General features: G+C 36.1%; 1 protein-coding gene and 1 pseudogene across 11 annotated transcripts in view; both read left to right on the forward strand.

Moving 5' to 3' along the window:
* The window catches only part of CUTC (cutC copper transporter), a 62,679-nt gene that overhangs the window by 6,088 nt on the left and 38,947 nt on the right, over positions 1–17,644 (forward strand). For all 11 annotated transcript variants that reach the window (XR_013161684.1, XR_013161682.1, XR_013161683.1 and 8 more), the window contains exons 3-6: positions 1,944–2,003; positions 5,367–5,576; positions 6,226–6,261; positions 8,802–8,935. Coding sequence is in view for 7 of the 11 variants with exons in the window: in XM_077125722.1 (XP_076981837.1) it covers positions 1,944–2,003; positions 5,367–5,576; positions 6,226–6,261; positions 8,802–8,935 (440 nt within the window). In the remaining 4 variants the exon portion in view is untranslated. The remainder of the gene's footprint in view (positions 1–1,943; positions 2,004–5,366; positions 5,577–6,225; positions 6,262–8,801; positions 8,936–17,644) is intronic.
* LOC143654134 (ribosomal RNA small subunit methyltransferase NEP1 pseudogene) lies at positions 9,014–16,506 on the forward strand (annotated as a pseudogene).

Here is a 17,644-nt window from a genome sequence, read left to right on the forward strand (position 1 = left end):
GCAGTGTTCAGAAACTTTTAGAGTATCGCATTCTCAGTTTTGCTGATTGTACACTTGTGGTGCCATTTAATATGTTCCTCAGACCCCTATGTTTCCTGTAAAGTTGTAGTTAGGCCCAGAGGCTTGGTCAGATTCAGATTTGAGCTTTTAGCAGGACTACTGCATAGATATGTCACATCAGGAGGACATAATATCTTGTCTTCTGTTTTTATGATATTAACCTTGCTCAGTCAATTCAGGTATTGTCAGCCTTGTCCATCTTTGTAAAGTTTTCTGTCAGCTTTTCACCTACTATATTTTAGCAATATATTTCAGTAATGCAAAATGGTAACATACTAATTCTATCATTTAGTTTTCATTTATTGGCTAGAATATGTCTATAGAAAACTTCCCTATCAGCTATTTGGTTACCCTTACAGCTATTTGGTTCAGTTTGTACAAGAAAGGCAGGATAAATGCTCCCCTTATTTACTAGTTTTTAAAATAATGAATTTGTTCTCTAGCCTCCAGTGAATTATTTTATCATTATAAACCTAGATTAAGACATATTTGATGTATTTCACTCCATTGTAGTTATTCTTCTTATTGAAGCTCAAATATCTTATCTTTGGCCTGTTGGGTTCTCTTCGAGTTGGTTCCTGAAACCTTTTCGTTTTTCTCTTTTTTTTTTTTTTTTATTTTTTATTAGAGAAATTATGGGTGTACAGAAAAATCATGCATAAATGTGGAATTTCTATATACTATCCTACCACCAACACTTGCATTGGTGTGGAAAATTTGTTACAATTGATAACACTTTTTTTTTGTACTTCTATTTTTTTAATACTAGTTACATTTCTTACAATTGAGGAAAGGTTTTTAAAGTAATATTGAGCTACTGTTTATAGTTTATGTAGGGGTATTTTTTCGCTGTATTCCCGACCTATTATTATTATTACTATTTTTTTCATGCATATCTTTATTTTATTACTCATCTACCCATATACTGGATAAAGGGAGTGTCGGTCACAAGGTTTTTACAGTCACATGATAAAAACTGTAGTTACACAATCATTATCAAAGATCAAGGCTACTGGATTACAGTTCAACAATTTCAAGTATTTCCTTTACACTTCTGATACACGAGAAACTCAAAAGAAATATGTATATAATGAGTTAGTAGTCATAATCATTTGTTAAATCCAAGTTTCTCTAGCTACACCTCCTCCTTCTCACTGGATCATTCTCTCAGTCTTCAGGTATATCTGGACAATGACCATTTTAGCTTTTTTGTGCTGGAAAGGGGTTTTGACCTTATAGGGTAGAGAAATGAGACTTGTTGATGTTCTTGGAGGTGGTTCCTCTAAGTGGAAGTCCTTGTATGAATTTTTAACTCTAAGACATGCTACTCTGAGATTGATGAGAGCATTGTTTAGTATAAAGGATTTATAAATTCAATAATCCCTTAGAATCTTCTCACTAAAGGAGGACATTCCCTGGTTTTTGACATGACCCGAGCATCTATTATTCTTGAAATTATCTTGATTTACGCTATGCAAAAGTAACTTGCCCTTTTCTTAAAACTTAGCATAATAAAAACTCTTTTGGAACAGATTATGTATTTTCTTACCAACAAAGAGTTAGAGTCCGACTATGGTCAGTCAATCCAAAAACTTTCCCTTTATTTTAAGTTGCTTCCTTATGCATGGAGAGACAATCCTGTAACACAAAATTTTAAGAGACTTAGCTTGGCCTAACTTGAATTCACTCTTAAATTTGATCATCAGTAATACAATGTGCAGAATATATTTGGGCTTAATGGAATTTTATCTAGTTTTATAATTTTATTTCTGTCAGACTATTTTTAAGAAATTGTCCTATATTTGAAAATATATATAAATAGTTTGTTATTTAATAAGAGCTTATTTTAGACTAATAATTTTTGAACAATGCTTTTATCACAGGTGCTAGTCGGATTGAATTATGTTCTGGTTTGTTGGAGGGAGGAACCACACCCAGCATGGGTAAGTGTCTATTTTTCACAGCATTTTTTAATAGGCAATTATAGAGCCTAGAGGCAATTGATATTTATTTTCATTGGAATACTTTACTGATGTAATTTTAACTTTATTATGGTATTGTATGAGTTAGAAATGCACATTGTTGTAAATAACAGAGACTCTATTAAAGACTTGATCAAATAGATGTTTTTTTTCCTCACATATTAAAAAATTGAGAGGTAGGTTTTACTATTAACATTGGTTTAGTTGCTCTGTCATAATATTAAGGACCTAGGCCTTTTTTTATCTTTCTATTCTGGCGTTCTTCATGCCAGACTCTTCATTTGTCCCTTCTGGTCTTTGTGCTATTGTTGTCATACATTATACTTACTCATGTGTGTTATAATGCCCAAATGGCATTGTTATTACTTTTGTTTAAAGTTAATTTGTATTATAATTATTGTCATACATTATACTTATTCATGTATTATAATACCCCAATGGCATTACTATTTGTGTTTAAAGTTAATTAACTTTAAAAGAAATTTAAATAATAAGAAAATAATCATTTATTTACCCAAGTAGTGTTTTCATTCCTGATGCTCTTCATTCCTTTGTGTAGATCCGTATTTCTGTCTGGTTTCATTTCCGTTTTGTCTTTAACATTGTTTGTAGTTACAGGTGTGCTGGCATTACATTGTTTCAGCTTTTGTATGTCAGAAAACATCTTTCATTTTTGAAAGCTATTTTTTTCTGGGTATGTAATTCTAGGTTGACCGTTTTTCTAACAAGAAATCTGCTGTTATCCATCATCTTTGCTCTTTTTTATGTAATGTGTCTCTTTCCTCTGGTTGATTTTTAAGATTTTCTCTTTTATTTATTACTGGTTTTGAGCAACTTGATTTTGAAGTTCCTGGTTGTTGTTTTCTTCATTTCTTAGGTCTGTACATTTGTACTATTCATTAACTTTGGAAATTTTTCAGCATTCAAAATTTTTTCTGTTCCCCTTTCTCCTTCAGAAACTACAATTACGCTTATATTAAGTCTCTTAAAGTTGTTCTATGACTTACTGATCAGCTACCCCTTTTTAAAAATCCTCTATCCCTGTGTATTTCTGTATTTTTGCGGGGGAAGGGTGTGTGCATGGTCTGGGAATTGAACCCAGGTCTCCCGCATGGAAGGCGAGCATTCTGCTACTGAACCTCACGTGTGCCCTCTCTGTGTTTCGTTTTTGATAGTTTCTGTTACTAATTCTTCAAGTTTACTCATCTTTTCTTATGCAGTGTCTAAATCTGCCATTAATCCAATGTAGTGTCTTTCTCATCTCACATGTTATAGTTTTCATCTCTGGAAGTTTGAGTTTGTTTTTATATCTTTGATGTTTCTTCTTAACTTTTTGAACATATGGAATAATGTTACAATAGCTATTTTAATTACCTTGTCTGACAAGTCTAACTTCTGTCAATCCTGGGTTGGGTTTGTGCCACTGATTTATCACCTCATGATACATCTTATTTCTCTGCCTGATAACTTTTTATTGAATGCCAGGCACTGCATATTTTGTTTTTTTGGGTACTGGATATTTTGTATTCCTATAAATATTCTTGAATTTTATTCTGGTATGCAGTTAGTTTACTTGAAAACAGTTCGGTCCTTTCATGTTTTGCTTTTAAGATTTTTTAGGTGGATCTGCCACAGTGCTCAGTCTAGAGCTTATTATTCCTCAATATTTCATGAATCTTGAGGTTTTCTAGTGTAACTGTTGGGAACAGGCATTATTCCCAGCCCTGTGTGAATGGCAAGCACTGTTACTTCTAACCCTCTTCAAGCAATTCTTTCCTTGACTTTATACAGTTTCCTCATATGCATGCACCAATTGTACTTGAGCTGAATATACAAAAGAAACTCTCTGCAGAGCTCCAGAATTCTTTCTCTCTTCCCTAGTATTTTCTCCTGCAAACTGTAGCCACCTTGGTCTCCCTGTAGTCTCAGCTTGTCTCCTCAGTTCAGGAAATTATCTGGGCTCTCCCCGGGTTTCCCCTTCCCTGTGCTTTGGCCTGGAGTCTCTAAAGGAAGTAGTGTGGGTCAATCAGAGGGCTCACCTCATTTGTTTCCCATCTTTTTGGGACAACTGTCCTTCATTGCTTGATGTCTAGTGTCTTGCAAGTTGTTGTTTCATATATTTCGTCTGTTTTTTGGTTATTATATGCAGGATGGTAATTCCAGTTCCTCATTCTCTATAATACAATTTATTGGCCAAAAGGAAAAGTCCTTGTATGAATTTTTAACTCTAAGATATGCTACTCTGAGATTGATGGGAGCATTGTTTAGTATAAAAGATTTATAAATTCAATAATCCCTTAGAATCTTCTCACTAAAGGAGAACATTCCCTGGCCTTTCTAAAATCCCTAAAATATATGTGTAAATTTGAGTGCAATTTGTTTTTTGCAGCACCAATCATGATCATTGCTATCCCTTGCAAAACTGGAATTCTTTTAGCAAAGAAGAAGGAAATTCATGTTGGATACACAACTATTAGTGCTTGCCATAGATCTTATACTATTGAGAATTTCTGAGCTAACTACAAATTGTTTTATATTTATATTGTTTTATTCATAGACCAATGAATAAAATCACGAATAAGTGTACGTTTGTTCCATTTTATAGATCTCCCTAAAAAAAAAATCCTTACTAAATTCCATTGTCCGTTTAAGGATCATAAACTTTGAAACTATTTAATTATATCTACAGCAGGATTTATTTATTTATTTATTGTATGCTGTATATGGTGGGTGTCACCTTACATTCTTTTTCCATGTGACTATCCTATTATTGCAGCACCTTTTTTTGAACTTTTTTTTGGGTGGGGATGGGGAAGAGCATGGGCTGGGAATTGAACCCAGGTCCCTCACATAACAGGTGAAAATTCTACTGTTGAGCTACCTTTGCACTCCCTCTACAGCAGGTTTTAAATAGAGCTGTCATAAATTAGAAGGGAGAAGCTGGATCTTGGGGAATCCTCTGGCAGAACATTGAGCTTTGTGGTTATTACATTTGAAAATGTCAGAGGGTCTCAAGGATTTTTAATTGAGTCAAATAACAAGTGCTTTTATAAGTCTCCCTTTTAAAGTATCTCCCTTCTATTTTCTAAATTGCTCTTTTTTATCCTTGATTTTCCTAGTATTTAACTTCCACTGTATACGCATTTTTCTTTTCAGTGCCATCTTGTCGTTTGGATCCATCTTTCTTCTAGTGTTCTTAAGTTAGAGCTTCTTTTTTTTGGGAAATGATATAGAACAAATTTAAAAGACCAGTAAGATTTTATTGACTTCCTTGAGCTTTTAGCTTACATTTGAATTTAATTAGTCTGCTCTTTGTTTTTGTAGGTGTCCTTCAAATAGTGAAGCAGAGTGTCCAGATCCCAGTTTTTGTGATGATTCGGCCACGTGGAGGTGATTTTTTATATTCAGATCGTGAAATTGAAGTAATGAAGGCTGACATTCGTCTTGCCAAGCTTTATGGTGCTGATGGTTTGGTATTTGGGGCATTGACTGAAGATGGACACATTGACAAAGAGCTGTGCATGTCCCTTGTGGGTAAGAATTTTGTATCTGAGACCCAAAAAAGCCTCTGATAATTGTATTTATACACCTGACATAGAAAAATGTGATTATGAAACTGACTTTTCAGTTGTACCTATAGGCATTTATCACTAGCCTAACCATTTTAAATAGTAGTGATTTAGATATTGGAGTGGAGGGTACATGGGGCATAGTCTTCCTAACTCTCCTTTAGATCAGGTTCTACTACTGTTTCTGTAAAGTCCAAGGGAAGTTTATTTTGATTCCTTTAACCACTGCATTAAATATTTCAAAAGCAATTCTAGTTGGTGAGGATGAGGAGATGTGAAGAGGACAGAAGCATACCAATATTACTAGGCCAAAGTATTTCTTGAAAATTTCTCAAAGGGGTAAGTAATAGATTTAGTTCTGTCCTTATACTTGTCAGATCATATAATTCTTATTTGAGGTCTCTAAGGAGTAGATGACCAGTCTTTATACAAAAATCAGAACTTTATAGAAAGATAAAACTTTTGAATTTGTAAGGCTTCCATTTTATTTAGTTCACCATTTTCACTTCTTAAGAGAAACAACTATTAAAAATCTACTTAACATGGAGAATTCTGTATGTAATAATTAGTGATGATCTCTTCATTCACATTGTTATATGACTTCCTTTTTATAGCCATTTGCCGTCCTCTGCCAGTCACTTTTCACCGAGGTGAGTCATTTCCATTTTAGTTCTGTTGAATGGTGTTAGTTTTCTAATTTCACCAAATGCCACAACTTTTTTATAGAACACAGTACTATAGTTTTACAGTGTTACTAGTTGGTTTCTTTAACTGATCTTGAGAGTAAAAGTTATAAGTTTAGAGAAGCGTAATTTCTAGAAATGTTGAAGACTTGTTATAAAAAGTTGTTAAAAGTAAATGTTAGTAAACTGGGCATATAATATGGAAAGGGAGAGAGTAATCATGCCTACAAGGGCATATACCTTTCATAGTATTCTAAGCAAGTATCCTGAGGTTCATTTTAATTTGATTGTCTTAGGTCATGTGCAAAAGGCAAAATATCACTGTGGCCAGTGGGATGGAATGTGCTAGCTGGTTTAAGCCAGATAAAACCATTTCTGGAGTTAAGGTTGAGGTCAGCTTTCCCAGATAAATATAGGCTCCTGGGAGTGGGGTGAGAAGGGTAAATAAGTGAAGAAGAATTGGACACTATTAGTAAGAGGGGAAGAAGAAAAAGTAGATGCTGGGTAGGCAATGAGCAGATGTCCATTGTAGTGCACAAAGCTCTTTTTCATTATTGATAGCTTGTTTGCATCAGAATGGTTTCTAAAAAATATCTGAAAGTTTTGCATTTAAAAACAACCACAAAAAATTTCCTGTCTACAAATCAGGTACTTATATTTCTCATATAGTTAGGCTAAGCATTGGTAAAATGGAGAAATAAGTGTCAATTTTGCCTTCAAGGGGCAGTGCCATTGCAAATAAAAAGAAAGAAACTTTTTTTTTCACTTGATCATATGCTTGAGAAATTTTTAAATCTTTCTTTATCCTTTTCCATAGCATTCAAAGATTAAGAGTAGATACCAGGATTTGTATCCATTTATAAAAATGTTATCCTTGTTTCTTTATGGAATGAATGGATGATACTACCAAGAAATAGCTTTCTTTGACTTACTATTTAGCATTGTTTCTCATAAACTACCAATAACTAAAAGATGTTAGATTGCTTAAAAGTTAGCACTTTGAGCCTCCATTCCTAGGCAAAAAAAAAAAAAAAAAGTTATTAATGGTGAAAGTAATTTAAATTAGCAAACATTTATCTGGAAAATACATAGTTTAAAATTCGATGTGCTGAATTATTCAAAAAGTAAACCATATAGCCATATAGAATATGTACTTACTTCTGTTCTTAAACAAGAAAGTAACTTCAAATTTCTATTCTTTTCTTTTCCTTCAGTAAGTTTAACCAAAAATATTTTCACATTTCCAAAATTTGTGGAAATTATTCATTGTTCTGGATGCCACTTTTTTTTTCCTTCTCATATATTAAATGAGAGAGTATGGTAGTGGAATGACTGATGAGAAGGTGTTACCACCAAAAAAGAAAAATTCTCTGCGGTAGATTAAGCTGCCTACATACACTAAAGGATGAAAGGAAGGAGTTTATTTCAGAGGACTACTAGCATCTATCCACCATAGATTAGGATGTCTGTGCCATGTGGCAGGGCTGAAAACCAAAGCAGAAGTAGTTTTTCTGTTTTGAGGTTCCTAGTGCTACCTTTCTCATGGCTTTTGGAAGGGGAGGAGTCTGTTAGAGGGTAGGATAGAATTGAAATCTCATAAATTCTGTGTAAACAACTGTCCTTATACTATGAGCCTTGAATATGTAGGGTAAGTGGATTAATATAAAATATCGTCAATAAAGAGAATGTGTGGGCGGGCCGCGGTGGCTCAGCGGGCAAAGTGCTTGCCTGCTATGCCGGAGGACCTCGGTTCGATTCCCGGCCCCAGCCCATGTAACAAAAACGGAGAAACAGAATACAATAAAACAAGAAAATGTTTAAAAATGTTTCCCTTTCTTCCTTCCTTCCTTCCTTCTATCCTTCCTTCCTTCTCTCTGTCTTTCCTAAAAAAAAAAAAAATAATAAAAAAAAAAAATAATAAAATAAAGAGAATGTGAAGCAAGACTTCTTCTATAACTGATGAGTATAATGTTTCATACTGCTTAGTCCATTTGCCTGAAACCATAGAGCAGAGTTTCCCAAATATGTCATTTGTATACCACATTTACAATTTTACTCTATCTGAGTGATAACCTGTGCTAATTTATTTAATAATTTTCTTTAAATACAATTTTAGTAAGTTTAGTACAACTTTAGTAAATTGAATACAGCTTTCAACTCATGAAAATTGAAGAAATTTCACTGTTTATCTTCAGTTAAGTAAATCTGTTAAAATGTATACCATCTAAAATGATCATTTCTGCCATCAGGAGTATGCAGGATTGTGATGTGCTGGTAAACCAGTTCTTGGGAAAAAATAGCATTTGCTGATTTATGTGGTGTGAATACTCCAATTTTGACTGATTTCAAGCTACTGGTGTATTATTAATCTGGCTTATTAATCTGATTATTTAACTGGCTCTTGCAACCCAGTACAAGGCAGGTTTAGCACACCACTGTATGTATACTACATTTTGTAGTATACTACAAAACTATTTTAGCATTCCAATCAGTTTTGTTTATTTCAGCCTTTGACATGGTTCACGATCCAGTAGCAGCTCTAGAGACGCTCTTAACTTTGGGATTTGAACGAGTGTTGACCAGTGGATGTGACAGTTCAGCACTAGAAGGGCTACCCCTAATAAAGCGACTCGTAGATCAGGTACACATAAGTTTTTCCCTTTCTCTCCTTTTTTTTGGGGGGGGGGGTAATGGGTGGGTCATGGTTTTCCTTTTCTTTCTAAGACTTTTGTGATTACTCTTAATATTTGGTTCTTCAGGAAGGTTGTGAGACTAGATATTACTAACTTCTTGGTTACTCTGTAAGAAAAAAGCAAGCAGGCAGTAATATATTTATATAATTGTTATTTTTTTCACTTGACCATTGTTTAGTGACTAAGTCTCTTAATATCAAATTATATACAGTGCTTAAGGTTCTGATATAACTTGGTTAACCACAGCACATTTTACCTTTTCCCTGCCATCTAGCAAAGCATAGTTTTAATCTACATCTTTCTACTGTCAGCGTATATATAAGGAATCCCCTATAAATTTTATGAGATAACTATCATTTGGAGGTATATTCCAAAGCTATTATTTTCTTCTCCTTTCATCTCTTCGCATATATCAAGATAGGAGGAAATATAGTTTTCTCTTGTATGATTTCCCTGATAAGTTAATATCATTTGTAGAGTGGTTAAAGAATGATTTTGTAATTGTAGTTTGTCCATGTTTTTCTCATGATAGTCCAGAGGCATTCTAAATTAGTGATCTAGAGTATGGATTTTGAAATCAGAGTTCTGAGTTTGAGACTGAGATTTGACACTTATTTGATGTTTGATATTGAGTAGATTACTAACCTTTAAGCCTTGTTTCCTCATGTGTGAAACTGAAATAATTTTAATATCTCCTTTAAATGGTTGCTCTGAGTATTGGTAAAGATAAGAGGTGTGAAAGCACAGTGGTGGTATGGTATACCTTAATACATGTCAGTTTCTATTATTATTGTTGCTACTATTACTAATAATATTATTTAGTGTTTCTGTGTAGATATATGATTATGGAAATTGTTTTAATTATCTGAAAATAGATTTATTTTCACTTTTCTATGGCCATGAAAATAATTTTCATAAATTTTGCCTAAGGATTGATTTGACTTTACTAGTTTGGAACATATATATATATGTATTATGGTGGTGACCAAAGGGTGGTATGTATGTGTGTATAGTCACTGCCATTATAGAGCTTATGATCTAGTGCACAATAGAGAAGTAAGCAGGCAATTTTAATAGTGAGCCATGGAAAAGGTGCTGTGAGGACACATTGGAGAGGACTTAACCCCAGATTTTGGGTGGAGGGTGCTGGCAGTAGTTATGGAAAGCTTCCCAAAAGAAAAAACATCCAAACTGTAACATCTTACTGTTTTGAAAAATAATTAGGAGATAGCCACGTAAAGGGTGGGGTGGGGAGATTTAATGTTAGGTACAGAAGAAATAGTATATGCAAAGCCTGGAAGCAAAAAAGAGCATAACTTATTACATATTGAAGAATGACCACAGTGTGAATTTGAAGAGAAGAATAATATCCAGAGCCTTGAAAACCACGTTACAGAGTTGTATTTTGGGCTTCCAAGTTTGCCAGCATCACTGTGGAGAGCATGAACAAGACTGGGATACTGCATTGCCCAAGAAGCCTTGACTCGGGTTGGAAAGCAAGATCTGAGGCTGTAGGCTCATTGTGGTGCTGGAAGGAGCCAGTCTGGAAACAGTCAAGGTAGGGAAGACATATGAGCTACTCAGCTGTGACAAACACAAGTCTATGCTGTTGAAGAATGGACAGAACCCTGGGGAAGTAAGACCAGATATAGCCCACCAGAGTTTGTTGATGCTGATGGACAGTCCCTTGAACCGAGCTGGCTTGCTACAGGTTCACATTCACACTCAGAAGAATGTGCTGATTGAAGTGAACCCCTAGATTCAAATTCCCAGAACCTTTGACTGCTTTTGTGGCCTCATGGTTCAGCTTTTACATAAACTCAGTGTTCGAGCAGCTGGTGGCCCCCAGAAGCTCGAAGGTAATTAAGAATCCAGTGTCAGATCACTGCCCAGTTGGGTGTATGAAAATTGGCACTTTTTCCATCCCAGTTGTCAGTGATGTGTGAGAGTTGGTGCCCAGCAGTGACCCTGTTGTTTTTGTAGTGGGGGCCTTTGCTTATGGCCAGGTCAATGTAGAGTATACAGAGAAGATGGTGTCCATCAGCAGCTGTCCCCTTTTTGCTACCCTCACCTGTGCAAAACTTACCACAGCCTTTGAAGAAATATGGGTGGTCATTTGACAGTAGTGGAACCTTGTTCTGAATACAAAGACTATTGGCATTGTGTCCTTTGACTCTTCAGAGCCTGTTCTGAACCAGCTTCTGGAAGATGACCTTCCTGCATTGAGACTGTGGGGAAGCCAAGACTTCAAATTTGCTATTTCTTTATCTTATAAATACTATTCTTGCAAAAGAAAAAAAAAGTTGTATTTTATTCTCAGTGCAGGAGAAAAGCCTGGAGTGTTTTAAAATAGAAGAGTTGATGAATCAGATTTCTATTTTAAAAAGGTTAGTCCCTACTGATTAAAGATAGGGTAGATATAATTTCATTAGTCATAAATTACATTTGAAAGTATCTGTTTGTTATATGTGTGTGTGTGTTTTGTAAGGTTCATCATTTTGGCAGAAAGATCTGGGTTAAATGTTTTCATGTGCTGACTTTACTTCTTGAAATAATTGCCTACCAATATAATATACTGGTGGAAAGCATAGGTTTTAGGATTCGGCAGGCCTATGTTTAAATTCTGATTTTGCCAATGGCTTGGGGCAAATTATCTAACCATCCTAACTTCAGTTTCCTCATCTGCAAAGTAAGGAAAATAACAGCACTTCCCTCCTAGAATAGTTGCAGGGGAATCCTTCAAATAATAGGGCAATGTCTAATATTTAGTAAGTGCTTTTTGTTGTTAGAACTCTTTAATAGCTTTAGCTAAGCATGTAGTTTTAAATATTCTTTTATGGAAGGCCAAACAAAACTCAAAACTGATAGAATTAATTTCCTAAAAAGTACTTGCTCTAGTGAAATCATTACCCTCCTCCTTACATGGGACATGACATCCAGGGGTGAAAGTTTCCTTGGCAACATGGGATATAACTCCCAGGGATGAACATGGCCCTGGCACCATGGGATTGACAATGCCTTCCTGACCAAAAGTGGGGAAAGAATTGTAACAAAAAAGGTTTCAGTGACCGAGAGAGCTCAAATAAAGTTGAGAAGCTACTCTGCAGGCTACTCTTAGGCAGGTTGCAGCTAGCCATTGCTATTTTATCATGGTTTGCCAAACCCCAACCAAAACCATTCCTACCAACCTCAGAGAACATCTAGGGCACTATCTGAGATTCTACAAAGGTTCCATACACTAAGTACTTTCCAGAAACTTACAACCTCTAGATGGTTTCCTGGGCCAGATAAGTCCTGAAATGCAGAGGGGCCAGCCTCTCCAGAGCATCAACTAGCTCCATCCCCCATCCCATATTATTATACAGCCCCTTCCAACATGAAAAAGTTAGAATGGGCATCATCCCATTACCCCTAAAGATTGGGAGAAAATTAAAGGAAAAGTTGGAGTTACAACAGAGAAGATAGGATTCAACAGATGAATATGATTGCTGAATCATTATATTGATATTTCTTTTAGTCTCCAGTGTCTTGGAGCAGCCAGAAGTAAAAACTTAAAATTGTGGAACTATAACCCATACCATTTAGAGTTTATAAACTCTAAAATCTATTCTACAACAAATTGTTGTGGTGTGCTTTGAAATTTATTGCTATTTTGTATATATGTTATTTTCACAATTAAAAAAATATGTATTTGGCTCTAGCTACAACATTTTGATTAAGTGCCCATTTTAGCAAGATCATTAATAAATTCTTTTCTTCTCTAAGATCGGGTGTATGTTCATTCTCTTTCAGGTATGGCTTTCTTTCTAACAATTTCTGGGGGCTCATCCAGGACCCAAGATGTACTGTTTTGAAAGGATTATATACCCTAAAAAGCCATGTTTTAATCTTGATCCAATCTTGTGCGAGCAACTGTTTCTTTAATCCCTATTCAATAATATAGGTTAGGACCCTTGATTAGATTATCTCCATGGAGATGTGGTTCGCCCAATTGTGAATGCTAGCTTAATTAGAGGAAAATGTGACTCCACCCATTCCAAGTAGGTCTTGATTAGTTTACTGGAATCCTTTAAAAGAGGAAGCATTTTGGAGAGGGAGAATGATGACAGAGCCATGATATGAGAGATCCATGAAGCAGAGAGCCCATGCCGCTGGAGACTTTTGGAGATAAAGAAGGAATATATCCTCGGGGGAGCTTCATGAAACAAGAAGCCTGGAGAGCTATAGCTAGTAGACATCACCATGTTTGCCATGTGCCTTTCCAGTTGAGAGAGAAACCCTGAATTTCGTTGGCCTTTCTTGAGTGAAGGTAACCTCTTGTTGATGCCTTTATTTGGACATTTCTGTAGACTTGCTTTAACTGGGACTTTCTCAGCCTTAGAACTATAAATTAGGAACTTATTAAATTCCCCAATTTAAAAAGTCATTCCGTTTCTGATATATTGCATTTCAGCAGCTAACAAACGAAAGCATAAAGCTTTGGAGGAGGACCCCTGGGAAGGCCGAGGGGAAGGCACACCCCACTGATTGAGCAGTCTGAGATTTCACCATTGAGGGCCCACTTCCGACAGCCGGAAGGACCCAAGACCAGACACTTGGATCAGACAATTGTGTATGAGAAAAGGGAAGGGAAAGTCTGCCTTTTGGTTACCAGGCGACTCTGTGCATGGACCAAGGCACCGTGGCTTACTGGCCCAGACCCCACCTATTGAATTTGCTGTCCACAAATACCAGCCCAGCAGCTGGGTCCTCATCAAATCATGGAAAGAGTCCAAACTCCAACCAGCCTGAGAAGGACCCTGTCATGTTCTGTTGAAAACTGAGATGGTCGTCTGGGATGGCGGAGAAAGGCTGGACTCACTACACCCAAATGAAAGGACCAGTACCTGAACCAGATGATAAGTACCCAACAGTGCAGTCCAATTCCTGGAAAATAAGCCCAACTTCAGACCCTTTAAAAATTACATTAAAGAAACAGTAGTTGGGAGTGTAGAAGGGGCTTTTGGATTTGGGATTTGGATTCTGTATTTTAATCTAACATAGTTAATAGTGATCCTGGTCAGAGAGTCTTACCAAGGAAGATAGATGAGGGATTTAAAGCTCAATTTTAAAATGAAAATAATTATACTACCTATCATGTTCCAAATTCATGAAGCAACGAGCCGCATCAGTTGGTGGTAAATGTAACTGAAGGTTTAGAGTCCCAAAGTGCACAGTTTGATGCTTGCCAAGTAATAGACTGTGAAGACTTAACAAGTCAATGGCAAATGTGTGGGGAAAATAAGCACTGTGTCCAGAACCAGTAGAGGCATGTAATAGTCTAGTCTCCCTTGCCCCTCTTGGGATGATATATGATGGGCTACCCAGTTTCAAGGGTGGACCATGAACATGGGATTAATTTCACATACCTAGAGGCCATTAAAGGCTAAAATAACCTTTTATAAAGGAAACTCCCCACCAAATTGTACAAATTTGCAGTATAACCAGGTGGTGATAACCATCAAGAAAGCACACAAACATCCAGCAGAAGGCAGCACCAGAAATGCAGTAGTAGTTGATAGAATATACGGCCTGGGGACAAACCTCACTGGAAAAGACACTCTAGCAAGGTTCAGGATAAAAGTCCTCTCCCACATCAACAATGCCCTTTCCAGTTAACTCTTCAGTAGTGCCAAAGGAGACACAGCTGAAGGTTAGTTCCCGAATACAGAATGATACCATAGTTGTCAGGGTGGTCAAGGCAGAAATTTGAAGCAAACTATAGAAATAGAGACAGGGTATGGAGATAAAAATGCCTGGGTGGAATGGATTAAATATATAATCCAGAGTCTCAACAAAAGCAACTGTTATACTTGTGCAACAGGATGACCCACTGCCTTTATCATGCCCTTTCTGATAAGTATGGAGAAACATGAAAAGAAGTTCAAATGCATGGTACTGCTTTTTCAGAATACTACTCTTGGTAAAAATTGTAGTACGTTGTCCTCTCTTTTCTCTTCAGTCAGGGGTGGAAAAGTCAAGGCCATACAAACTTCCACCTCTGTCCAGGAAACTGCTCTGCCTGTCCCTCTAGCCAGGGAGAAGGCTCCAGGACCTTGGGACCATGGCCTTGTGTACCCAACATAGGATGTGACTGAGGATAGTACTGACAGTTTCTCCAGTTTAACCATACCCCAAACACATCTTTGGTGGTATTGTGGAAAGGGCAACCTCCAACCACTATTTACCTAAGATTGGAACGGGACCTGCTCTCTGGTCCAATTGGCCATCCCATTCACCGTGGCATTTGAGAAGAAGGAGGAAGTTCTAACCCAAGGGAAAAGAAAGAAAAAAGCTTACTTGGTGTCTTCAACGATCAAATTTATTTAGACAGTATAGTACCATGGAGAATCCTGGATGAGTTGAAGGCTAGAAATCAAGTAGTTGCAGAATTTGAGGCATCCTTATTCTGGTGAGTCACCATCAACAAAAATTTGGATTGGATTAATTATATATATTATAATCAACAAAGATTTATCAGTTACACCAAGGATGCAGTTAAAGGAATAGCAAAACAGTTGGATGCTACTAGTTGAATGACATGGAAGAATAGAATGGCCCTAGGCATTATGCTAGCTGAAAAGGGAGGCATTTGTGTTATGGTTGGGGGTAGTTGTTGTACATTTATCCCCAATAATATAGCCCCAGATAGAACTACCACCAAAGCTTTATAAGGCCTAATGGCCTTATCTGAAGAATTGGCAGAAAACTCAAGGCATTGATAACCCCCTCACAGGATGGTTAGAAAGCTGGTTTGGGGAGTGGAAAGGGGTGGCACTGTCCATGGTAACTTTTTAAATCATTGTAACTGGAGTACTCATAGCTCTAGGGTGTTACATTATCCCATATGCCCGAGGGCTAGCCCAGAGACCCACTGAAACTGTCCTAAGGAAGCAAATGCCTATTCAGTACAGGCAAAACAATTTGTTCACCCTTAAAGAGGAAGATCCCTATGATGTAGAGTGTGAAAAAGCTCTTATCAAATTTGGAAAAAAAACCTTAAATGTGAAAACTAAAACAATTCGAGAAGAAAGAGGCAAATTTATAAGAACAGAATTAAGTTTAACTTTTACACGAGATGGTGCAGAATGAGAGAAATGGAACTAACTAAACAAGGGCTGCAAAATGACTCAGACTGGTCTTGCAGGCAGGGAAAGGAGAGAACCTCTGACGCAAGCCTGGATTTGGCACCAAATCCTTATATAGGTAAAAGCAAGTTTAAATAAGTAACAGTCAGGGTTACTGAAATGTAAAGCGTAATCAAAAGTGAGAACCTTTGGTGGAAAATTTGAATTAGTCTGAGTATCTGGATAGCCTGTAACCTCGAGTATCCAATCAGAGGAGAAACAGGGGAGGGACCTGCATACTAGGTTTAGGGTATAAAATCTGTGGCATTCTATTGCTTGGCGTTAGCCACCACATTTTGGTTAAGCGTCCATTCTTGTAAGATCATGAATAAATTCTTTTCTTCTCCACGCATACAAAAACTATTTGCCAATGTTTTGGAAAGCTTTCTCAATAAGAAATAGGTAAATATACTTTTTTTCTTTCTCCTAAAATCATTTCTGCTTTCTAGATAGTAAATGTTTTGTTTTATAGATGCTTTGCTTTGGCATGTTTGTGAGTATTAAACATGCTAAATAAGTGTCCTTGTTCCACTTATTTAACAACTATTAAGTTATCTGAAATAGCTCTTTCCCCTTTCATTTTTGCTTTATTTCTTATTCGTTGTGTGAGTTGATTTTATTGTCTATAAATATCCTTGTCTGTTGTCTTCTATGAATGTGTAAGCGCCATGAGAGTAAGAACTTTGTTTTTTTCACCACAAAATTCCCTGTATCTAGAACAGTGCCAACACATAGGAGGTACCCAATACATGTTGGATCGATGGATACATGAATAAAGTAGTATTCGATAAGCACTTTATTGACAGTTCAATTTTATCAGAAATGGAATTGTGATGGGTGGCAAGATTGGCTGGGTCCAGTAATAAAATCTCATCTGAGGGATCCACATATGGAAAAATTCAAGTTATGTTTAACTTGAATGATCTTATTCTACAAATTAGTGAACTTAACATAATATGTCATTTTTATTCTGTCAGTGTTACCTGCTTGCTTCCTAATAGTTACACTAAGTATGCATTTTGTAATAGAATGATTTCCTTTTAACTTTCAGTAATACTGAGTAAACCACCAAAATTATTTAAGAAATGTGATGAAAATTTAAATAAAAGTAAGATTTCAATATTTATCTTCTAGAATTATCAGAAAATAAATCACTTCATATAGTCCAGTTTTATTTAAAACTAGCTTAAAAGGACCTATGAATGTATTTAATTGACATGTTAAGCTAGATAATTAAAGATGCCTATGGCTTTATTTAATTGGTATGATCTAAATAGTTGAAGATTCAGGATTTGAGTGTTTTTCAGTAATCATTCGTTTAGAATTATGCTTATGCTCTTTTCAGCTAAATTCTTGTTTAACTTCACCTCCTTCTGTCTCATTGCCAAGAATATTTGTATCATTTTTCAGTAATGGCTTTTCTTGAGGTTATGTGATAATTTGGTGTTTATACAGAATTGTTGTGTTCTTTGTGTTCATAACAGTACAAGT

The sequence above is a fragment of the Tamandua tetradactyla genome, chromosome 13 (genome assembly GCF_023851605.1).
Source record: "Tamandua tetradactyla isolate mTamTet1 chromosome 13, mTamTet1.pri, whole genome shotgun sequence".
Lineage (NCBI taxonomy): Eukaryota > Metazoa > Chordata > Mammalia > Pilosa > Myrmecophagidae > Tamandua > Tamandua tetradactyla.